This window comes from Botryllus schlosseri, chromosome 5, assembly GCF_051294905.1.
Source record: "Botryllus schlosseri isolate E-star chromosome 5, Bs_hap1, whole genome shotgun sequence".
In the NCBI taxonomy this organism is placed as follows: domain Eukaryota; kingdom Metazoa; phylum Chordata; class Ascidiacea; order Stolidobranchia; family Styelidae; genus Botryllus; species Botryllus schlosseri.
Window position 1 is genome coordinate 26276349 of NC_137240.1, and position 25663 is coordinate 26302011.

General features: G+C 37.9%; 1 protein-coding gene across 4 annotated transcripts in view; it reads right to left on the reverse strand.

The window, feature by feature from the left end:
• LOC145439535 (uncharacterized) overlaps positions 1-25663 on the reverse strand; it is a 355509-nt gene that overhangs the window by 284264 nt on the left and 45582 nt on the right. For 3 of the 4 annotated variants that reach the window (XM_080317024.1, XM_080317023.1, XM_080317022.1), the window contains 30 exons: positions 25456-25656; positions 24172-24375; positions 23741-23878; positions 23142-23260; positions 22328-22455; positions 21611-21819; positions 20345-20554; positions 19221-19405; positions 18566-18734; positions 17634-17832; positions 16809-16945; positions 16022-16173; positions 15001-15101; positions 14403-14578; positions 13249-13488; positions 12748-12909; positions 11802-11969; positions 10797-10964; positions 9756-9923; positions 9140-9297; positions 8439-8559; positions 8205-8382; positions 7315-7429; positions 7150-7231; positions 6390-6515; positions 5962-6117; positions 4700-4875; positions 3301-3496; positions 587-1356; positions 387-522 (listed from right to left, as the gene is read on the reverse strand). In XM_080317024.1, the coding sequence (XP_080173150.1) occupies positions 387-522; positions 587-1356; positions 3301-3496; positions 4700-4875; positions 5962-6117; positions 6390-6515; positions 7150-7231; positions 7315-7429; positions 8205-8382; positions 8439-8559; positions 9140-9297; positions 9756-9923; positions 10797-10964; positions 11802-11969; positions 12748-12909; positions 13249-13488; positions 14403-14578; positions 15001-15101; positions 16022-16173; positions 16809-16945; positions 17634-17832; positions 18566-18734; positions 19221-19405; positions 20345-20554; positions 21611-21819; positions 22328-22455; positions 23142-23260; positions 23741-23878; positions 24172-24375; positions 25456-25656 (5448 nt within the window). The remainder of the gene's footprint in view (positions 1-386; positions 523-586; positions 1357-3300; positions 3497-4699; positions 4876-5961; positions 6118-6389; positions 6516-7149; positions 7232-7314; positions 7430-8204; positions 8383-8438; positions 8560-9139; positions 9298-9755; positions 9924-10796; positions 10965-11801; positions 11970-12747; positions 12910-13248; positions 13489-14402; positions 14579-15000; positions 15102-16021; positions 16174-16808; positions 16946-17633; positions 17833-18565; positions 18735-19220; positions 19406-20344; positions 20555-21610; positions 21820-22327; positions 22456-23141; positions 23261-23740; positions 23879-24171; positions 24376-25455; positions 25657-25663) is intronic. The other variant, XM_080317025.1, reaches the window with a different exon arrangement.

Below are 25663 nucleotides of genomic sequence, written 5' to 3' on the forward strand. Positions count from 1 at the left end.
TAGATGAATAAGTTATAACGATCACAGCAATTGCGGGTATGAATCCAATAATCCGTTGGCAGCCTCTTTTCCTTTGACAGGATACACAGGAGTCCATGATCCACTTAATTTTTGTTGCATTTCTCTCTATTTTGGAATTTAATTCAATTTTTGCAAATTCTAATTCTAATTTTGATGTAATTTTGAAAAAAAACTGTTTAGCCATAATTCTAATTCTAATCTAATAAAGCTGAAAATTTTCTAGTTGTCCAAAACTCTTTTCCCCGACACACCACTGACGGTAGAAAGCATTTAGTCTATATGTATTCACCACCACCTACCGAATATTAACATATTTTGATATTATTTAAAGAGGCTGCCTCCGGAAGATTTCAACTCGTAATTACATGATGTGGACGATTTTTGATCTTGAGATATTTCCATCTCATCTTCACTGCTGGATGAACTACTAGTTGTATCGGAAGAGCCATCGATTTCAGAACCATCTTGCAAGTCATCGGACGGATTCAATATCCCAGAACCCTTCATTAAAAATTCGCCGATTCAGAATACTCTTGCTCTAACCACGAGCGCCTGTATTTCTCACCTTGAGCACGACTTCTGTTTCGTAAAACCCGACCTCAGCGTCACCCGTAGTACCGCCCAGCTCGACATTGAAAGAGATTTGGTTGTAATTTGGGTTGTGCGGTAATATATCGACAACGATGGAATTCTCAGACTGTCCGTTCTTGAAGGGTAGTTCGCCTTGCGTTTCAACATAGTGTACACCTGCGATGGCTGTGTTGTCTCTTGTGAAGTAATCAACGGACACATCACCAGCAGTGCCTTCTGTGCGGTCGACCGGTATATTGATTTTAACATTTTGGTCGACTATTGGTTCGACGTCTGAGAATTCAATTTTTGGGGTACGGAACCCAATCACACCAGGATCATCGTTATATTCTGTTGACATAGTAAGATCCTCACTGGTAGGCTCCAAGATAATCTTTGTCTCGTAAAGCGCGACTGCCTCATCTCCAAGTGAACAGTAGCCCAATTCGACTGTGAAACTGAGCGGTTCCTCATACTTAGCATCGTCGATAAGAGGCACTTGGATGACTTTAGACATTTCATTTTCTTTGAAAACAAGCTCTCCTTCGCACTGGGCATAATGAGTACCGGCAACTGCCGTGTTATCTCTCGTATTGTACATAATTTCTGCTTCGCACGAAGGGTCCCCGGTCCGTTCGACGATCACTGGGGCCACGTTTGTGTACGTGGCGCAAAAATTCACTTCCTCGTCGATAAATCCAAACAAGGCGTCCTCAAATTGTAATTCTTCGACAAACGAGGCTTCTTCGAACACGGGCGGCTCTTCTGTGGCAAGAAATTCTCTCTCGTGAAATTTGGGTTATGAGTCATGCCGGGCAGAGCGCAATCGGTGTTTAATCAAAGATCGCATGCAAGTCGAGAGTGATAAATTACACAGTCGCGGGTTAGAGTGCACACACGTTTTTGTGAAAGTGAAAGTCGCAATGAGTTCTGGACAAGAAATTCAGGTTGTATGATGACAGAAATGAAAGAGTGTCGGCTGGAAAAGGTTAGGATTTTAATATATTTACATATTATATTAAATAATATACAATAATATATTATTCAAATGTAAATTCAAGTGCTCTACCCCCAAAAGTTTCATCAAACACAAAAATTGTTCAACAACCAGTCACATTTTGGGAGAAGATGCTGTCGTCAGGGCTATGAGTTGACAGGGTGACAAGAAAATGTAACAATCATTGAAAACTTTCTGCAAATACTTTGGATGGCCAATGGCCATATACACCCGATTGCTCAAAGGAGAGAGAGAGAGAGAAAGAGTAACTATTAATGATGTATTCTTCCGCATTTAAGCATTTTCTGTTTCATTATCAGATAAGTGATCAGCAGCATTTTAAAGATGAAGCAGGCACCATAGCCAAGGTGGTACAAAATAGTCAAAGGAAGATAGAATCGGGATTATGTACTGATGATTGATACATCAAACTGAAGAAACAGGATACGCTGATGAATATGAGCTTTCATTGCCCAACTAACTATGGGTTTAAATTGCACTTGAACTTTCCTTCTTGAATCATGCGTGATCACAAAGCAGAACAAAACAAGGTAATCCAAGGAAGCCATAGACTTTACCACAAGCTTGACATATTACACGATGCCCGTTTTCGATTATTTGTAACTGATGAGGTATTTTGTATGACAGCAACAACAGAAAAACGGAAGGATCATTGTAATGTATGTCTGACTATAGGCATATCAGCTCTCTTGATTTGCATCAGAAAAATATGTAGGTTTTTTGAGATCCTGATATATCATTACTTACAACAGATTAGATATAAACAAAAGATCAGTCAAGATTTGAATATTCCATGGCTTCGATATCCACAAATATGGAACATGAAAAGATCATGACAGCAAAGTTGTGAACGAATGTAATGCAATAGGATGTTGTGGATATCATCTGCCGTGATCCAGGCAAAGGTAAGGTAAGAAGGCAAGCCATCAAATTTTAGTTTGATAACATGGAATCGAAGAATATTACCTGAAGTTTCCTCAAGCTGTCTTCGGTAAATCTCACATAATCTCATGTATACCAGATTAGTAGTAATTCACACACAATACAGACATATATATTTTAAAGGCATCCACATCTACGTATTAATATTTAGTAAACTTGCGTTTTTCACATATCATCACAGAGGTTATTTACAGCATTCGGTAAATTGTATATTCCAAGAAACATATTATTTGCAGTCAAAAAGAATGTTTAGTGTCAAACGAGAATCACACGATAACAGTTTGCAAAACAGGTTAAATTTATTCCAAATATAGGGCTACAGCCTTAATTAATGCTACCGTATTCTAGTTCTATTAGGCACATGAATTGGTATTGCAATATTACATTACACAGAGGACAGACATTGTATGAATAGAAAATGAATAAGATGGTACAATTAAACCTAGAACTTAACAGTGTACAGTAAAATAGATCTATTTGCTGTCACTCATATACCTTACCTCACGGATTGTCGTGACTTTAATCATGAAGGACAATCCGTTACCATACATAAAATATAATTATGGATTTAAGTTTGGAACAGGGAGTTTAGATTGTGGCTTATATTTGAAAATATGATAGCCTACTGCTAATCTCGATACCATGTAAATATGATTGGTGACAAGTAATGGGAAGGCATGTTACCGAATTAGTTGTTAATGCTGTGACTACTTTGTTGAAAGGGATGCATACAATTAGTAATGGCTTACCTTTGTCATCAATTAAACCGCATTTCATGGCGCCCACTCTTTTCCTTCTGTTGGGATCTGTGATGTAAAGCCAGAAGAACGAACGCTTCTTCACTGCTTGCGATCTTGCCTCTTTCAATGGGATCTGGACATTTGCCACGTTTTGTCCATCTGAGAATGTTACCGCTCCTGAAGCCCAGGTTCTGTTGGCGGTTTCCTGAGAATGAAGTTCGACATGTAACTGTACAACTGCTAATGCATGTTAAAGTAGTAAATAGTCAGGTAAATCAGTCAAGACAAGAGAACTTTGGCAGGATAGTGCAAAAAATTGAAGTCTATGAGAAGTAGTTGAAAATTTTTACTTCTTTACGACCTTTGATTAACATGATCAGATAAATCGTTGGCAGGAGTTCAGGGCAAAAAAGAAATGTTGGAAGGACTGGACGCGTTGGAATTTCAGGCCGAAGTTCGTCAGGGGTAATCGTCAGCAATTAGTAGAGAATTAAAAAAACATTGTATATCAACAATCGTATCACAATATATGAATGCCATAATTTCTGCCATAGGCAAAATTTGTTGGATAATCGTGTTTGCGCGAAAAATGATCGAGGAGTCAGATTTCGTGTTGCCGGGAGAGCCTGTTCACACTTTCATATGGGTGCGTTGGAGTCAACTTTTATCAAAATACACCATCAATTCTGTGCCTACCGAAGGCGTTCGTGTACCATCTAGGAATACAACATTGAGCTTGAGCACTCTCTTTGCCGCGATTATTCGAAATTTCATGCCGGTGATGTCATATTTTGTGATACGATTGTTGATAGACAACAATGAATGATCTTTCCAATCCTCTACTAGACTGACAATTACCCCTCACGCTTGTCAGCCGAAAGATTTGGTTTCACTTCAATATGAATATACTATACAGTTGTATATTAAAGTTCCGTACGTCAAAGGAACTCTTCAAAGATTTATAAAATGTTTATTGTGATTTCTATTCAACAAAAGAATTACAGTGAGGATAAAAAAATGTAGTACCTACACTTATGCCGTAAATTCTTCAACACAAAATATTCCAGCTCCCGAATAATACTATGAAATATGAGTCATAATATTTTCCATTTTATTATGTCTATTTCAAATCCAGAATACGTGCTGCAAGGATAGCGTTTATTTTATAAGGAAATACATAACAAGTTCATTCCAATCGTAAGCAATACAGATATCAGCCTTAACGTGGAAGGTTCTAATAACTGCTATACGACGAAGGCCTAAATTTGGCCTCTATTCAGACACAACAATGTACTATTTGTCATTACTGGCATAATCAAAAATTGTCGCTATGTATAAGTGATTTGAGGATTATAAGATAAGATGCACCTATTTCCCCTTCCTTGGCATCAAAATAAAGAAGACTTACAGTCTCATCTTCAGACGAGCTGGATGAGGAGTCAGCCTCCTCCTGCGTCTTGCTCCATTGCGTTTGCCATTTCAGTGTCGCGTAACCATGCGCGAAATGCCGTTTGATCGGAATCACGGCCACTTTGTCGCTCATTTTAAACGTGTAGAAACGTTCGGTGAATTCCACTTTCATTTCTAAAATTACAATATCGTATCTGACTGATTCGATTCTGAATTGAGCTCAGCCCTAATTCTATGAACGGCTGTGAAGACGATGATCGCACGTTGGAGATGGTTGTCAAAATTTGAATACATTATCCACAAGCAGTTACGACCGTTATCATTCAACTACAGGGAATGCAATTATTTCAGAACCAAAGTCGGTAAAATATCATTTGGGTCGTACTTCACTTCGTTTGCAACAAAGAATCAACCAGCATGTGCCCAAGCAGATTGAAAAACCTGACGTCAATGCTATTTCAGACAGTCAATCGCAGACAAGTAACCCTTCCTTGCGCGACTATGACCAGACCATGGCATGTAACTCTGCAATAGGTCAGCACCTTCTTACGCATCCAGAGTGTGCAAAATCGTATAACGATAACAGATTTTCAATTCTTGCTCGCGGACGTAGTCTGTTCCATTTAAAGGTTCTCGAATCGACTATAATAAAACTCGAGCAACCGATTCTTTGTCGGCAAAAGGGCCGACTCTATTCTCTCCGTGTATTTCATTAGTGTTGCGTCTCTGGCTATGTATTATAGCCAATTTGTATTGCAGTAATTGCATTTTTGCTTAACGCTCTCGTTTTGTGAATTCTCTCGTTGTTGTTGTTATACCATTCTTACATCACACAACCTATTTCCTCTTCATATTTCAAATTGCAATCTCCGTATTTACTGACGGTCACTCCCGACGAGGGTCAGTTTAAAAGCTTAGAGTGAATAAATTGCAAATATGAATGTATTGTTCGTTGCAATATTCAAATTCTGTACCACAAGGAACCTATTTAAAATATCATTACAGATTAATTAAAAGTTATCATTGTAAAACGTGATTCAATCAATTTTAATCAGTGCATAATGAGAAAAATACTATAGAGGACAAAACAAACTAAAAATTAAAAAATAAAGCTTTGAGGAACACAAGATGAACTCTACTCCAAATTCGGACATGATTTCACACTTTCGATTCCAGTGCATGTAAGTAAATGCAAACCCGATGAAACGATTTTTCAATTGAAATTTAGTAAAAATAGGATATATTTTCATTAAAACTAACCATCCTGAGTTGTTGCTTCTGCTGGACGCGATTTCTTGCCTTTTCCGACTTGATTGTAAGGTTGTACCGTAACTTGATACTTTGTGGACGGTTTTAGATCAGTCAAAACCGTCTTTGTCGAGCCGTCTGTGATGTCTCGTGTGATGTCCGGCAGTCCTGAAATTTAATTGTGTTGGTGTAATTCACTACCAGACTTGTACAAACAATTGGATTTTTCAAAATGCACAACTAGAACTAGAACTACTCATTTTTCAAAACTTGTAAATAGAACTAGAGCTAACTAATGATCTTTAAAATTCGCAAATAACTAAAAGTAAGTAACTAAATTCAATCTTGAAGACCTCAATAATCTTTATTTTATCTGAATCGTGAACTAACTAGATTGGAAGTCTGGTCACTACGCAAGCTATCCAAATGGATTAACATACCTTCAGATTTCGCTGTAACGATGTATCCTTGGACCGGACCACCACCGATTGGTGGTTCCCAAGACACTTTGCATTCTTTCGGTGTCATGGAAGCACAGAATGGTGTCCGTACGTGGCCTGGCACCCCTAAAATAAAATTAAGTTTAGTGTTCATACAGTAATAAATACAATATCATGATATCGACAGATTTCACCAATGAAATATTTTCTACTGAAGGATTCAATACTATTTTCGGCTGGCACTCGTCAACAACTAGTAGAGAATTCAAAAGAACTGTTGAGAAAACCACTGTTGATGCACAAAGTTCCTTTGAAATATCTTCTAGTTCCCCTTGATAAGTCTCAGCCAAAAACATTCAAATGTTTTATTTCAATATGAATATATTATTCAATTGTATCTTAAAGCATTTTACTAATGAATAACCGAAGCACAGCTGAACTTTAATTACCACAAGTAGTCTGAAACCAATACCACTGAATTAGAACAGGCATAAGTACAAGTAGCATTTGTTGCCAATAAACCTTATTCCTAGCAATCAAGACGATCTCAAACCAGCAAGCGTAATTCCCTAACATATATACTGAATATAGATGAATAATGAATAACACGAATTCAACTTCAGGTATCATTTGTGTTCTGAAAGCTCGACTAGCGCCAGGTCCAATGAACCCCATTTGACACCAATCACAATGATCTCAAATGAGTTATCGTAACTTCTTAAAATATAAACTAGATAACGGCAAATAATGAATAACAAACCTGTGTCATTGATAACTTGGAGTTCAACATTAGCGATTGCTTTTTCTTTCCTCTGTGGGTCAACTATCCTGACATAATATACCTGCAATACATTGCATTACATATGGTTACTTGCAGCTACATAGAGAATGACACAAATATACAAATCTTTACAAGAATATTCACCTTGGACATTTTCTTCATGTTTTGCTGTAGTGGTATTTCCACAGTCTTGGATGACTGGCCCGGTTCGAATGTCAATTCACTGGTTACAATCGGCACCACCTCCGATTCCTCATCACTTGATGAAAGCAGATTTTGCATAGTGAGAAGAAATGCCACAACACTCTACTCAAATACAAGTAAAAGTAGCTATTTACAAAACTGACTAGTGACTTGACCAGGGGCTGTCAAACCGGGGGCTTTTTTAGTCATTGAGGCAGGTTTTTAGGCATGAAGTGGCCTGAATGGAAATGAGTTTGATTCGATTATTTCTTTGAGACATTAGGTAGGTTTTTAGGCAATAAATAGATGAAGTGACAACATTTTATTTAATCATCTGCTTCCCAAATATTAGGGGCTACAAAAAACTGCTCAAAAACACTTGTAGGGACTAGACAAATTCAACTAGAAGTAGAAAGCTTAAAGTTTGAAACGCCTAAGAGCCCACAGAAACTTTTAAAAATCTTAGTTACTTTCCGGACCACACCTCAATCATAATATGACCCAGGACCTCGGAAAAAGCGAGGGTTATCTATTTGGAGGTGACTCTCTACAGAAATAAATTTAAAAGCAGCTGACTTGATGAACTGACGGCCATATCGTTGACGACCATTGTAAGGAAAAGTTTCTCTTATTTTTAGAAATAAACTTCCGGTTGTGTGTGGCAAGTGGCGACGCGTTAATGAATATAGCAACAGTGAGTGAATTGGCCTCTTGCGCTACATACCAATGTGGTTTCAATTTCAGACTAGTTCCACAGTAATTGAGCATAAATGAAGGGGAATACTTCTGCTTGAGTAGCAATACTGACACTGACCTCTGTTCAGGAGTTTGAAAATGTTCTCACAACCTACCTTGAGCTGGATGAGCTGCTGCTCGTTTCATAGGATTGTGACATTTTCTTCTGCTTCTCTTCGGTAACTGTGTAAGCGTACGTCGACTTGAATTTGGTTTGCGTACGGGAGATGACAAATTTCGCTATGTGCATGCTCGTCTTGAATTGGATCGGAGAATCGTACGACAGACGAGCTTCTGGATATTAAAAGTGTATAAATTTTTGTGTGCATTGCGCAAACGCTTTGTCAAACCTGGATCGGTTTCCACGATAACTTTATCAGAAGCGGGTCCATCGCCGACATCATTAAAAGCACTGACCAAGACTTGATACGTCGTGCTGGGCTCCAAAGGCTCCAATGTAACTTCAGTTTCCTGTAATATTGGCGCACATTTCACATGACTGTGTGCGTCAGGGCAGGGATGTTCGAGTCTCATCGCATGCATGAGTTTTTGGGTACTACACCACGGTATACTAGATGTACATACACAAACTCACACTGTGTATTGAGGAATCGTGAAATGAAGAGATGCCTTTGATACTACTATAATACCATAAATGTGGCATTGGTGCAAACTGATTTGGGTCATAGTTGTTATATACACATCTTCTTCTATATAAAAACTTTAACTATGTTGGCACTTGAGTTAACACATGCTAGTGCAAGGCCATCTTCAAATTGATATCATTGTTGGATAGACAGTTTGTTCTTATTTGTCTCTAATTATAAAAGGTCAATAAATATGACACTGAACTAAGACTGGTACTTGAAATCATTGTACAATCTGAGATGTGATCAGAATCAAACAGTCTCTGGAGTAAACTTTGTCAATCTGAAATACCTACTCAAATTGCTCTATTGCCATATTACCTCCGCATGTACTTGTACATATATAAATGATGTGAAGAATAATGTTAACGAGCCGTAACCAACATATACTACAATGTTCATACCTCAGGTCCGAGCGTTATTGTCTTTGACGTGCCAGGCCTGCCCCAGTAGGACAGCTTGTAACCATCGACAGACATATTCTCCACAGGAAGCCACTTTGCTTGCACAGACTGTGGGCCGGTGAGGGTAGCCGTGAACCCAGGTACAGGCGTAGGTGGGGCTGTGACAAACAGAAATTGTCAATTAAAATTTAACTGTGGTGTACTGAACTGATTTCAGTCATTACGGTGAGATGTGCCTTCCATTTGAGCCAAACTCTGAATTATTTTGACAATATCCAAGAAACTCTAATCAACCAAGTCTACATTTTGGATGAGATAAGAAAAGTAGGGCAACAATGCTTGGGTTTATTACAACTTCACATAAATGTCATTTCCACTGATGTGTGTAGATTTGTACTAATGTTTCGTGTGCTACGATATCAGCAATTGAGGTTTCAAGGCTTCCACGGTGAAAAAATAGCATCAAACCAAAATTCTTGTTGATTAATAACTCTTTCGTGGAAAGGGAAGTAATTTCAGTACTCGAATCATTTTGTCTAGCCCTGGTCTTGACCGGATGAAAATAGCAGAACAGGTGATTACGATTATGATAGGAACAATAGTGGACAATACTCACTCGCTTCATTTGTAATTGTGACACGACACTCGTTCATATCGCCTAGCTTGTCTCGGCCTCGCAAATCAATCAGCTTGACATTGAAATGACGGGTTTCCCCGGTCGGGTCGTTCATCAGAGCAATCGGTATCGGACGTTCGTGTTCCCCGCATCGGAATTTCAATTCCCCTGAAATTGACAGGAGTTACTTATTTTGAAAGCTGTTTCAGACGCAACAACAGATTTTGCTGTGAGGTAGATATTTTTCATCGTCTCCGTTAAACTTTTCTTATCAATATAATCACAGTCCAAACTGTGGTGAATACTCAAGACACTTGGTTGATTACTTATCACTGTAGTTAGTTTACTTCAGTCTCTTCATTCTATTTGTACCTCAGTTGCTTATATCTGTATGATTGGAAGTGCATGTCTTAGTTCCGTAAATTGTAGCCAAATTTCAATTACTAAACACCTAGAAAGCTCTATTAAGCAGATTCGTCTTCGTCTATGCTTTCCTGGAGTGGTTACTACAGAAACATCAGTATCCGATGATATCAGAAATTTAAGTTGGTTCACCACATATATCATGTCATCACTCGTTATGACCTCATAAGAGTATGGATGATGTCGAAAGATCAAATATGTACCTTGCATGCGGCCATAGAGAAAATAATAACGGTTCTATGATGCGTCACAATAAAGATAATTTGGTATTTTGGCGATCAATGCCTACTTGCTTGCAGTTTGTGCCAATGATGTGGGTTGATCACAACTTCACAGAAATGCCATTCCCACTAACGTGCGTAGTAGGGTTGCTCAAAGATACCTTTATTTCCGGATTCCGGGAATTCACTGATTAAATTGCCAGGTTGCCTAAAAACGCTTCACACCAAGTTTGGCTCAGTTCCAACTGGTAGATGTGGACACACAGGAGTTTGAAGATTTTGAATTGCATCAATAGAATTGATACTGCCTACATACACTAAATGTGTTTCATTTGGACTGTGCTTTCAAGTCAAATTTGTTTATTCTTTAGCCAACTAAATATAAAGTTATGAATACCTTCCACGGCCTGGTAATGCACACCGGCTAAGGCGTCATCATCTGCAGTAGTGTATTTGATCTCGGCAGGGAAGTCCTGGTAGAGTTTTCGAACCACCATAACCTGAGCTTGTCCATCATCGCTGGAACAGGTGAGGTGCGGCGACTTCATCTCCACAATTCCTTCGCCTGTTTGCAGATAGTTGTAGTCAGAAGAGGTCAGAGCAGTCAGCGTTGCTACTCTAGTACCAGTGAGTCTTGGTGGTACAGAACGTCAATATAGAATGGAATATTTTATTCATATTGAAATAAACCAGAATATTTTCGGCTCATACTCGCCAGGTTTAATCTTCAGCAACTAGAAGAGATTTCAAAGAAATTTGGTATGTCAACTGTAGTATCACCGCATGGATGAAAATTAGAATAATCTATTTGCTGCCATTATTTGAGTTTTCATGCTCATAATTAGTGGTAGATTAGTAGATATACAATATCCTTTTCAATTCTCTACTAGTTGCTGACCATTTCTCTTGACAAGTGTCAGCCGCAAATATTCGGATTCATTTCAATATGAATAAATTAGTCTATTGCTGAGGTGGCTAACCTTTCTGGCCACATGAAATTTAATAATCATTGCTCGGGCCACTTGAATGTGGATGATCTTTTTTAGTAGTCTGATTGGAGCGAGCCGGATTAGGTAACAGTGAAAATAAGACTTGGCTTACTACGTATAAAAATCCATAACATTTATGTCACCAAACTCAGTGTGCATTTATGTCCTAGCCGCGCCAGGCATGAAAACTTTTCAAAGTTCATTATTGAATTCGGTCAATAACATTTTCGGTTGGTCACAGATCTGCTATTGGGTATGGATTTACAATAATTTTCAAGCTGGTTTCGGAATTGAATTGACATTTCTCATAACTTCCAATTTTCAGGCATCTCACGACTGATTTTCAGTCTTTACCGGATTCTGGCATGATATGAAATTAACTCCGTATCTGAAAATAGTCCGTCGCATCTCACCGACATCATTGGTTACTGTGAGCTGACAAGTGGACACGCCCTCCAGTTTTCCTCCAATCGGATCTTCGAGCACAACGGTCACCGTTTCAAGCGGGTCTTCCAAAGGCACTGGTGGAAGGTGGATTTCGGCTACGCCTTCATTTTCCCCATCCTCAAGCACGGTCTCACCTGCAAATAATATGGATGATATTAGAATGATAGCTACCCGACCATGGTCGTTAGTTATGAAGTATCGGCCTTTTTCAGGGAGAAATCGTTTTAGAGACAGGAGCTCAACAAACGGACTTTTTGTGTAATCTAAAAATAGTACATTGAGCCGAAGCCATATGTTTGCTCCCGATTATTTGAATTTTCATGACATTGACTTCATATTTGATGGAAGCAGTCATGACAGACAATGTTCTCTTCAATTCTCTAGCAGTTGCTGATATTGAAGTTCTGTACCTCAAAGTGATTTTTCAATGTCTTTTCACTGTAGCGAATATTGTTTTTCATGGCCCCATGAATCGAAAAATAGTTACCCAAAGCATTTCAAAATATAATTCTATACATCGAAATGCCATACAAGGTTTTTCCAGCTGATACTGATCTCATAAGTTTGAAATCGTTTATAAAAAGGGGGAAAATGTTGGATGAGTGGTCCGCTGGAGGTCAAGACACACTCCTGACGCGGACAACAAAGACCGATTTGCAGTAAATATTTGTTATCATCATTTTGTTTTGTGTGAAAATCAGACTTACTGTTTTTTTAATACTGTTGTTGATTCACAGTTTACTTTATGCATCGATATTACATTGTTATGTATTCCATGTATAATGTGGCAGAAATTTTGTTTAAGTGATTTATCAAAAATTTGTGGTTCGCCGAAGGCTTGCAGATTAGCGACAAGGTACCCTAAGTTAGCAGAGGTTAACAACCACTGACGTAATCGATTAGTGCGCGTACCGACTATTCCCTTGTACGGAGAGTCTGAAGAGTCCGGAGTCAGCTTCCAAGGTACGATGACTCGCCCGTTTGAATGTTTCAGACGCTTTATCGGGATGTATGTCCTGGTCTGGCTCTGCAGAGCGTTCTGATAACTTTCTTCAAACGCGATAACCGGCAGTTCTAAAACATAAAAAAAAATATTGAAGATGGTAACGATAAAACTGATAACTAACGCCTTCACCGATAACCCCAATATATTCAGACAGTATTTATAGATAAGACATCTAGCTTAGACGCGTTTCCAAAACTTCAGAGCATTTATTTGAACAGCTCTACGGCCATTGCTATGGTAGGACATGAAATAAACTAGAAAGGTTGGACCTCAATACAGTTGCAGATCGTACCTAACCCGACGTGCTAATTATCCAGGTGCAATTGTGATTAATATTCATACTTGATATAAATATTGATAATGAAAAAACTCTACTCCATTCAGATGCCATTCACTTAGTGTTTTACCTATGTCATTGTGCACGACCACGGTACAAGACTTGATGTCGCCCAGTTTGGCGTCGTGAGATTTCGGGGAATTCAGAACAACTTGGAAAGTTTCCTTTTCCACATCGGTTGGCACTTTTGACAGCTTGATTTCCAGATGGGATTTCTTCTCTCCGTCATTGAATACCTCAACGCCAGTCAACTCATTGTAGTACGAAGCATCCGATTCTGTCTTTGTACTCCAAGGGACACGCACACGACCTGGAAAGCGCATTAAATTCACACACTGGTACCATCAACGATATTTCTTTTTTAAGAATATACCAGCTTTGTAATGTAACTACTTAATAACCACAGAACCATAAGACACTGGTAAGAGTGCATTATATGGGGATAACTAGCCTACCTTTAATAGCACAGAGCTGGCATTTTTCTAACATTGAGATATCTATTTAATCAACCAGACAGAAATACCGCACTTTGAAAATTTAGCACTAAAAAGAAGCCAGTAACTACTCATACTTAAGGTTTGGAATATTTGATCTATGTTGTACAGACAACGTCTGTCATTGTGACAAGCTCCGATATTATATATGCAAATGCCGACAATTGTTTGTAATTTCAAGTACATCTCAAAATCAGGGTTTTAACCAAGTCACAAGGTTACGAGTCACAAGTCAATTTGACTTTTATAGTTTTGACTCGAGTCAAGTCCAGTCATTTTTAATTCACCACCGAGTCAAGTCCGAGTCAGGAAGTAACGGGTCGAGTCGGAGACATAGTACTAAGACTCTAGTCCGAGTCCAAGTCAAAGCGTTGACTGTTCAGTATCAAACACAAGTCAGGTTCAACACACATCTGTGAAACTCTTCAGTGATATCAAACGCCTCCGACTCATAATATACTATTTTTCTCACTGTAACATGTTTATTATTTTTCAATTAACGGTCTTGATATACAAGACTTGAATAAGTCATATAGAATGTGTTAAATCACATAACTCAGTCGAGTCATGCACAATGACTAAATAAAAGTGGAGTCAATACACAAATTGACTCCAGTTGAGGTGAGTCATTTTCTATTATCCAGTAGGCTAAATGACTCGAGTCAACTCGAGCCAACCAAAATTTAAGACTCGGGTCTGGTCATGATATCCCTGCTTGTCCTTCACTGACCTTCGGTACGTTTCGATCTTGTGATTGGCAACGTTAGCACTTTATCGGATTGTTTCACTTCGCAAACCTCATCTTGGAAACTGATGTGCCCGTACGGTACGTCGTTTTCAATGCTCACAGAGCATTCGCAATCTCCAGTCAGGAACGCTCCGCCAAGCGGCTGTCCTAACACCACTCTGCAAGACAGAATCATGGAATAAGGTAGCGTGCAAAGACAAAACACTCCCCAACACCAATTTTCCTTAATGCAGTGGTTGTTAGACGGTGTTCATAGACTCATTCATAAAATTTCCAAATTGATGCAAAGTAGAGTGGTTCAAATATTCTTCTTTTCAGATTTTATTAGCTATTCGATAAAATTGTTAAGCGGCCTGAAAAATGATAGTATTGACGGAGGGCATTTTGATAATTAACAATTTAGAGACGTAATAATGACAACTCTCTCTTTAACGCATCAACCTAAAGTGGGCATAAGTTATAGAACATGAACAGCCAATCTAAACTATCACTGATCTAATACCTATTATTTACATATTCCACATTTGCAGAGGCAATATCGCTATTTAACTATACGACTATTTCGTATAAATCGACCAACCTGATTTTTTCTGCCTCATTCTCTTGCGGTGATGTCGGAACATCGATTTCGATGTGAGACTCGGATTCTCCATCGTTGAATTTCTCTTGACCTTTCATACCCTAAGGTTAGAAGCAGAATATTCGCATAGTGCAAAGTTAATCATCAGCTCGAGCCTGCATAATCGATCAGTGCTGTGCCCTATCCAACTTTTATTACATGAGTTGTTGATAGTAAATAGCTACCGTATGGGAAATCGTACAGGTGATTGATTGCAGAACTGAGTTTGGTTGTGTTAGCTTCTTTGCACAACCTAGCTGTCAGAGCACTGTTTTATTACATAGGCATTGCGATGGATGTAGGAGAATTCGAATTGCTCCAACTAACTTAAATAAACACGGGTTTTCATGGAACCAACACTTTTAGTAGGCTTTACAGTTCAGTGAACATTCTCTATTCAGATTAAAAGGTCATGTTTCATCTCTGACAGTGGAATTTCGTACGTCATATACTGCTGAATGCCTTTTACATAAATCTTAACAAGTTTGTCCCAATGTTATGTCCTTACTTTTCTGTTGTACCCTTTGCACATGCCGCGATAAAGAACAAATTAAAATGTTTGAAGAAACTCTTGAAGGTATATAACTTCAATAAACAATTGAATAATATATTGATATTGGAATATAACCGAATATTTCAAGCTGATGCTTGTCAGGGGTAATCGTCAGCAACTAGTAGAGAATTGAAAAGAACATTCCATATCATTGTCATATTTGGTGTTGGTGGTACAATTGTTGATATACGAAGTTCTTTTCAATTCTCTACTAGTTACAGACGACTGCCCCTGACAACTGTTAGACGAAAATATTCGGGTTTAGTTCAATATCAATACATTATTCAACTGTATATTGAATTTAAATGTGGTTTACTACTATTATTTGGAAAAAGTGGGCTTTTGATGAAAACCTAAATACTCTATTCTGGTACCTTCCTGTGTTTTCATAGCGCGATCAACAGTCAAACAAACAAAGCACCAGTTCACCTGATACGGACTGCCATAAGTAGCGTCTTGAATGCTCCAAGGCACCACAACCCTTCCCGTAGTACCAGTCTTCCTGATAAGTTTCAGCTGCATTTTTTTCTGACTCTGGCGGAAGTGAATTTCCGGCTCCTCAAAGCAGATTTCACCATTTTCTGAGATTGATAGTTACATTCAGGTATTTTAACGTTGAAACATAGATGGTGGTTGATTTCCTACTAGGAGTGCGTCTCTTATATTGTAGAAGGCTAGGACCCAAAGTTGAACTCATTGTGCTTTGAAAATATTCCACAGAAGACCTTGTCGTGACCATCTAATACACTGAATCAATGATGTTTTGTAGCAGTATGGACAAGTATTTTGATAAAGCTAGTACATCCAAACAAAGAGGGACAACACAACAAAAGTCTAAGCAAAATATTCAATGATCGGTGCCAAAGTAATAGAAATTTCATTGTGCATCTTTATGGTCATGTTAACGTGGCTTTTCAGTTTTGACTGGAATTAAACGCTGTAAAGGAGAGGAACTGCTTGGAATTTACTACTAAATGCGGCTCCGGTTATCCTCAATGCAATCTTGTTTAAGTCATACAAACAACTTTGGTCATAAGTGTGCCGCGATCGTTTTATGATTTTTTAATGTGCTACGAGCTGAAAAAGTTTGGGAGCCGCTGGTTTACATGGTATACGCCAGTTGTGCTAATAATATGATATATTTGGCAGATTTGAGTCTGAAATTATGTATACGCTGACTTAATCCTGGTTCTGATCGACATTAAATGAGTCTGACCTCTGACATGATTGGTGATAACTTCCGTCTTTGTCTTTTCTCCCAATTTAGCCCCGCCTTTTGTGTCGCCCAAACAGACGTTAAACGACGTGCTTCCACCCGAAGAATCGTTCTGTATTGGGATTGTGATCTTTTTGCTGAGATAGAAAGATTGCTTTCAACAAGACTTACAATAACTACGATCAAATCTAGGAGCAAGCCAAGTCACAAATTAAGAACTTGAAGATCGTTACAGATATTAGAATAGTATATTCGATTGTATGATGTAGTTCTGCACCTCAAAGAAACTCTTTTATCACAGATATTTCGATACTAAAAATGAATGACAAACTATTCAATTAGGCTACACAGTTGGAAATAGAAGTAATTCTGGAAAACCATAATCGAGTTCAAACTAGAAAAGAAAGTTCCATTACATCACACAACTGCTATATGTAGGTTAGGGTTGTTCAAAAGTAACCGTAGAAGCGAAGCTATTGGAGTTAATTAGAGCAAATCTAATAAATTCAATTCAATTTAAATTAAGTAAATAAAATAAAAATATTGCTTTTAAATTTTACAGTTAACCTCATGTTTTCAATTTGTTTAAGCAACAAGCATAATGTTGGTAGAAACAAAAATGTCAACTTGTGAAGAAGTGATTAAGTATATAGCATCCAAAGAAAGCATATTTGCTAGCCTCATGAATTTTGCAATCAGTGTGAGTTATAAAGTTACAGAGATATTATAGGACAATATCTTCATTTGTGAGCTTTGCAGGATGATTTGTAAATATCCATTTGATAATATAAACAATGTGCATAAACTTTTCAAATGCAATCACACCTCTTCTCTCCCGGTTCAAAGCTGAGATTTCCTCTTCCGCCTCGGTAATGCTTCCCTCGAACAGCTGTCAAGTCTTCCGCCTCCCAAGAGACGTAGCATTTGTTGTCTGTGGCCCCGGTGCGGACAACTGGCACCGCAACTTCCTTATCCGTTCCAGCGACTTCAACTTTCTCCGTTGCCATCTCAAGAGTTCCACCCTCTGAAAAGTATGTTGGTAAATAAGACACGTTCGGTGACTGATTTGTAACGAGTGGAACATACATTTGAAGGCTCAAATTACTACGTGGCCGAAGAATTGAACAACTACAATATTTCCAGCTTTTCCAAATTACATTGGAATTAGAATTATCACTACACATTTTTATGCATCAGATTAAAATTAGAATTATAGAATTCGCGAAAACTTGAAAATTAAATTAAATTTCAAAATAGAAAGAAATACATCTAAAATCAAGTTCAGTTCATACCAAATCAGACTACATTCCCATAAGCACGATAAGGGAAAATATGTGCACACCAAGTTTGTATCGTGCTCTCCTACAGCATTTTCAGGAAATCATACTACATTTAAAATGAGAGCATCGACAAATTTCACTAATTAGATTAGAATTACATTACCGGTATTTCACCCTATTTAGTTGGAACTAGTCAACTAGATATATCTAGTTGTCCAAGTCTGTTAATGGGTAACTGGAAAAGTGACTTTTCGTGACATCAATCAGGCACTGCAGATTATAGTTTTTGCGGATATGAGGTTCAATATGGTTCAAAGGAAATCAATTGAGAATGGCAAATAATTCAAACAGGGATACCAAACAAGACTGGTGATGAGACTAAAAATAAAATTATAGAATTAATATTATTATAATCAATATATAATATAAGCAAAAATGCGTACTTTATGGAATTATCCAAAAAGTAAACTTGCTTACCAATATCATTATTCACCGTCACCGTGGAAGTGGTCTCATCTCCCAGCGCCGCACCAGACCCAGTTGGCGTCATCAGTACCACGTCGAATTTTGTGGTATCGGTGTCTTGCGGTGCAGACTCCAACGGGATCTCAAGCGTTTTCTGACCTTCGCCATCCTCGAATACCAACTAAATAACGATGCAGCGTCAGCACAGAGTCAGAAAACTAGAATTTTCCCAACTTTTCAGAATTAGATTAGAGTTTGAATAATAGCTACACTCTACACAGCTTGTTCCAATTTGGATTAGAATTACAATTACAGAATTCGCAAAAACTTGGAAATTGAAGTAAATTCCTATTTAAAAAGAAATACAACAAAAATTAAGTTCAGTTCGTATGAAATCAGAGTACAATTTCATAAACACAAGAATAGCAAATGCATGAGCAGCAAGCTTGGCTCGTTTCACGCTATATAGTTCTCCTGTAGCATTTTCATAAAAAACAGGAATTAGAATTAGATTAGAACTATATGAAGCGCATTTTGCTTTAATTGGTGTAATTAAACAACTAGAATTACTTAGTTGTAAGAGTCTGATGATTCGAGTACTCAAATGTCAACAGAGTTACAATTCGATTCTGGCCATCCCTGATCATTAGATGTGTTGATATCTTACTTTTCCTTCAATCGAATCATAATTGCTTGGTTTCCGTGCCGCTTTCGATTCTTGTATCTGCTCCACAAACCAAGGCAATTCAACCTGGCCTTTACGTCCGCGCGTTCTCATAACAGTCACGAGAGCGTTGCCGGCGCTTTGATTTACTTCCATCTCCGGTGTTGCCATGATGAAGATTCCTGGGCCTTTTACAAGAATTTAAGGAGTAAGAATATATGATCAGAGATGGTCAAAGTAGTCAACATTTCTACCCAAGATGAAATTGAGGTAACGGTTTAAATTTCTACTCAATTACAAACAGAAATATTAATTTCTAAAATATTGCAAATGGTCTGAAAAGTACTCAAGTCAGCAGTCTGGAAAAGCAGATTTGCTCCCCCATTTCTAACTCAACCATAGACAGTAGGGTTGCCATATCTTTCGAAATCCGTAGAGGACACATTTTACAGGCTGAAAAATTACTACAGCGATCGAGAAAACGGGTGATTTTGAAATTTATACAGTTAATGTCATTGGGTTGACTAAAAAAAAGGTAATTTTTCAAACTCGACTCCTGAAATACCCGTCTTTTGTCAATTCGGCCCACATTTCGAGTAATTCGTGGTATTTCAAGCTAAAACCGAGTAATAATTGCCAAAAAGGAGGACATTTGGGCGAAGGGATGACATTTCTCGACTAATTCAAAATGACTAAAGACTCTACAAATACGTAAAATCTTAAAAAATACATTAGCTGCTTCTGTGATGGCTATTTTATGTGGTATTTATGACGATCCCAGGCATTAAAGAAAGAAAGAAAGAAAGAGCAAGAAATAGGGAAGAAGAAAGATTAACATAGAAGAAAACTGTGACATCGGGCGTAGGCCGAGGTGGATGCCAGTCTAAGAGACGACAAATGGTCGTTCGGCATCCTCTTATCTCCTCATTACATCAAATTGTGTGTCTTGTATATCGCATTGTACATTGTCTTGGGCAGATGAAAATGAATCTGTCGAATATTGAATCTAAACATTTCCCAAAACTACCGTGTACTTATCAAAATCGAAAACACAAAAGACAAGTAACATTGTTATAAAATATACTAGGAGTGGAAGTAGACTAAACTACTAGAGAAAAAGATCTAACCGGCTAAGTTATCAATGGCGACAGTCGCTTGCGCGTTGGCACTCAGCTTTCCAGGTCCCTGTATCGAATGCAGTTCCACTTGGAATGAAACTCGATCGCCTGTGGGATCGTTCAGAATGGGGATGAGGATATTTTTGGCGTCCTCGCCTGCGTTGAAATCAACACTGCCCCGCTCTCCGATGTAGTGCTGAAGGTCTATGGCTGTGTCGTCTGAGAGTGGAAGTTCAAATATATGCCTTTTATGCAACCATAAAGAAAATAATGCTGGTTCCGTATTTTTTCGATTGCAACTGTTTTAATTTTGAATATTTGACTGGATTTGAAAAAAATAGTATTTACAGTGAGAAAATGAATGTTTTTTACTCAAATAATTCAGCTTCTATGCGTTGCAATTGAGCCAACTTTGTTATGCGTCATATTTTTAGACAACCTAACAATTTCATGAGGTAGCCAGTAGTCTTTGAAATTTTTCCTTTTTTCGAAATAAATCCAAAATTCTCTCTTATAGCTACGATTCTACAGGAAGAAATTGAGCTAAATTTGTTGTAGGCCTACAGCATGTTTTTAGTCAACCCAACAATTTCATCAAGTAGCCAGTAAAATCTGAAAAATAAGCTATTTTTGAACAACATTACTATTCACTCATACATTGAACACTCCAACAGCAGGTTTTAACTAAAGCAGTAAAAGATAGGGTTGTTTCAAATTTTCTGGCTATTTGATAAAATTCTTAGGTGGGCTAAACAAAAACGCTGTACACCAAATTTGGATCGATTTCAACGAGTTTAAGCTATTAGAGTTGGATATTGGTTGAATTTACCTTCAAAAATTCCTGTATATCCCATGAAATCGTCAAGTTATTTACTAAAACGATGCATTGAAAATTCAGCACAATTCCTACCAGTAGAAACAAAGTTAATGGAGTTTAAAATCTTGGATGAGAAAAGTAGTATTTACGGTAGGTAATTATAGAATTATTATTGACAAACTCAAAAAAAATCACTTCCACAGGTAGTAATTTAGTCAAACTTGTTTTGCATTGGTTTTTTAGAAAAATTTGAAAAATTTTGATTTCGATATTTTCATAATAAATTTAAAATATTCGAACTTAAATAGGTTCACCTCTAGTCGTTGGAATTGAATCAAATTTGGTGTTCTTGTTCTTTTAATCATCCTCACAATTTTATTAAATGGCCACAAAAATTTGAAAAAAGATATTTTTTAACAACCCTAACCAGCATACATACCATACAACACAAGACTCACCAATCATTTGGTAACACACAGTTACAGATCGTCCCTTAGGGCCTTCGCGTACAATGGGGAGAAGTAAATTGTCGACATCCCCTCGTGTTTCAAATAGCGGTTGAGGGAATCCAATAGTGCACTCCACGTCATTCACCAGCAAAATTTCGGCCTGATTCGGCTCGCCAAGCTTACCGCGCCCTCCAGGTGGTGATAATGATAAGGTGTAGCTGAAAGATTTGAAAAGAACCATATGTACGTCTATTCGCCTCAACAATTCAAATTTTTCATGCCAGTAACGTTATATTGGTGATACGACTGTTGATAGAGAAAGTTATTTTGAATTATCTACTAGTTGCTGACGAAAAACCCCTGACCAGTGACAAACAAAAATATCATTTCCAAATTAATATATCATTCAATGGTTTGCAGACCTGCATGATGCACATTGCACAGATAGCCGAAAAGCTAAAAATACTTGATCTTATTTCAATATGAATATATTATACAATGATTTTCAGAACCGCATGCAGACTGCTATGTCGATCTCAAAGAACTTTTGTTTACCACTTTTTAAGAGTTACTGGGGCGGAATCAGGAATTCATGCTAACAAAATAAAATATAGAGTGTACTTCTGCAATGTCATCTATTTATAAACTATTTCGCAAGCACTTTTTAAACTTTGACATTGTCAGGCTATATGTAATTTGCATCAGTGCTCAAATATAAAACGATACCTTTCTTGATCGTTTTCGGAATCCTTTGGTAACGGCACTTCTATTTTGGCAGTTGTTTGTCCAGGGTTGAAATCAACGACACCGCGCTTGTTGTCCAGCATCGTAGGTACGATGGAATTCGACTTGATCTGGATGTAAACGGAACCAACCACAACATAAACATTCCATCATAGTAAAGTTGTGGGCCTAGTTTGGATTGCTTCTAAAGCCTGGGTTCTTAACCTAGCATTCGCGGACTAGTTTCAAGCAAGGCATAGTATCGTATGGTATGGCATGAAATAAAATTTCGGTATGGAATATGGTAATGCGAAAGCATGGTATGGTATGGAAATTTCCAAGTATGGTATGGAAATTATTAATTAATTTCATCCAAAACAACTAGAATGCAAAGGCAGGAGAATTTCCTTACTGCAAAATTAGTATAGTATCTCATATATTGGGTAAATGAGAAAGCATGTAAAAGGTATCAAAAATGGTATGGAAGAATATTGCTATGGTACAGAAATTTGTGAGTGTGGTATGGACGCACGCAGTGAGGCAGGTATGGATTATGGAAATTCCCGTTCCATACTATGCCCCGGTTTCAAGGCTCCAAGAAAAGCCATTGTTAAAGCTATATAACTACATTGTTCTTATTTATAAAATCTGGCCTTATTTTACAGTTTTGACTCATGACCATATTATCTCTCATATTCAATGCTACAGATGTAATATGCATTATAAAAATTCAAGAACCCCTGTTCTTTGAAAAAAAATCATGAATGATCTTAGTCTTTGATTATGAGAAGCCAGGTTACTACTTGGCAAATCTTACTTTCCATGAGAGGGAAGCTTCACCTTCAGCGCCATTGGTTCTCATAACGGTAACGCAGCCACGCCCCTCACTTTGACAGAATGAGTAACTTTCTGATGACAAACTGAATGTACCCACACCTGAAATAGATGATGCATGGAGATCAGATTATATGAACATATGATCTATATCAGTGTCCAGTTGCAAACTTTTTATCTATGTTGTAACTATGAAGATGTAACAAATGATTTGCATACCGGACACAAAATCAAGTATTTTACAACGCAAATTTTCATGACTGGCTGTCTAGTAATGAAAATGAAATTGCAAGTTTTCATTATGATTACATTTAGAAATATATAATCAATCTCAGAAAATCTATCAAATTGGCATGTAAAATGCAAAATTACAGATTCTGAACCATTATTCATTTATACCAAAATCTTTGTGTTTAGCATAGCTTCATTGGTACACCTTAGGTACATGTCAATTTATGCAGGAAAAATCGGTAAATTAAATTCATTTTGTGAGAACAATGATATGCTAGCCAAAGCTAGAGCAAAACCGCCTCGGAGCATGCTGATGTTGAGTGCTCAGCGTAGCAAACCATGGATACTTACTTATGTCGTTGTTGACTGTCACAAAGCAATGCCTGGCATCACCGAGGCTGGCTCTTCCTGTTTTCGGATTTTCAAGCTCTACGATAAATTCATCTTGTTCCGCGGATTGCAAACCTTTAGGTACCTGAAGTTGGACGCCTGAAAAGCAATAATTATATAATATATATGCATAAGAAATGGAGTCCAAATGTTAAAATTTATGTTATTATGATCAGAGGGAATTTACCATTTTAGAATAGGCCTACCTACCTTCAAGTTCATGTTCGAAAGACCGCAATAACGATTCGTGGCCAACTAAACAATACATAATGTGATTTTTGGTGGCAAGTTTCAGACATTAGCCTGCATGAGTTTAGACGTCTGCCTACGAATAGGGGTGGAATTGTGTCTAAAAGCATTCATCGCACATACATAAATGACGGAAAACATACCTTGCTCCGCTTCACCGTCTTTGAATGTGATAGTATCATTCATTCCTTCATATCGTGACCTTGGTTTACCCGGCGCACTGGCTATTCGCCACGGCAACACAACTTTTCCTGTCTGCCCTTGCGTTCTTATGACCGGAATCGTCAAGGTTCCTTCGGACTGTTCACATTCCACGTATGGTTCTTGGAATTCAATTACACTTGGCACTGAAAGGAAGTTCAACCTAGTCAGAACGGGCGGTGATACTCTGACACGCCTGGCCTAGGCCAACATACAATGATGATATCAAGTTCGATAAGTGAAATGAAGATTTTATTTGGCCCCAACCTATGGATATGAGACTGATTCTGTGTAAAATGACGTAAGGGAATTGCTAAGCGCCATTGACCAATCATGCACCACCAATTGCTTATTTCACAATGGTAGATTGTGAAAATTCAACAATCTCACATCGGCCAAAAATGGCAAAGTTCAACTATCTTGTTCATGATGTCAACACATATCATGAAATGCAGAGAAATAATGCAAAAAATAAGAATGAGCATAGTTTTATTACTTTGATACAAAAGTAGATAGTTATAAGATGATTTTTAAATTTACAAGAGAAATGGAGATTTTCAAATTTTTTTGAAATATCAGGTGGCTCTTTTTTAACACAAATGCCAAAACCACTAAATTTCGTGTGAAGCGTTTTTTAGGAAACCTAACTATTCTTTCATGCGACCATTGAAATGTAAAGAAAATTAGGTTTCAGACAGCAGGTTTGCAATCACTCGAGTCATGACTCGAGTAATTTTGTAAAATATGGAAAATGACTCGACTCGACTTGACGCAATTCATGTATTGAGTAGACTTGTGCTAGAGTCATGACTCGAGAATTGGATGGTTAAGACAGGCATTTCGTTCTAAATTCGAAGAATAAAAGCTACCACTTTATTCGTATTTCGTCTGTCAGAACTGGTGTTTGTGAAATAGGGACAGAAACTGTTGAAAGTGAGGAAAATTCCTATATCATGAATGCGAGGCATTTAATATCCCCCAAACAGCGTATAAAACTGATTTTGAACAGGATTGAACTTAAAAAGGAACAGTGAACACCATCACTTGGACTCTGATTTGACTCGGTGGTGAATTGAAAATGACTTGAGTCGAGTCAGAAACTATAAATATAGAATGGACGTGTGACTTGGCTACGACCTTGCTGAACAGTCTCAACATGGTTGTGACTTTAACTTAGCTGCACACATCCGTCAAGCAATCGTAGTGTGACGTCTTAAAATTCTCACCAATATCATTGTTCAAAATGACGATGGTTTCGTTCTTTTGAAGCGACGCGCCTCCAGTAGGCTCGCCCAGCACAATATCAAACGTCGCAGAGTCCTCTTCGAAGATGTGAGGTTTCATCGGCATAGGCACCATGATTTTTTGCACCACTTCGCCATCGCGGAACACTAGATTTCCGTCATCCGGAATGTAATGCATTCCACCTGTATG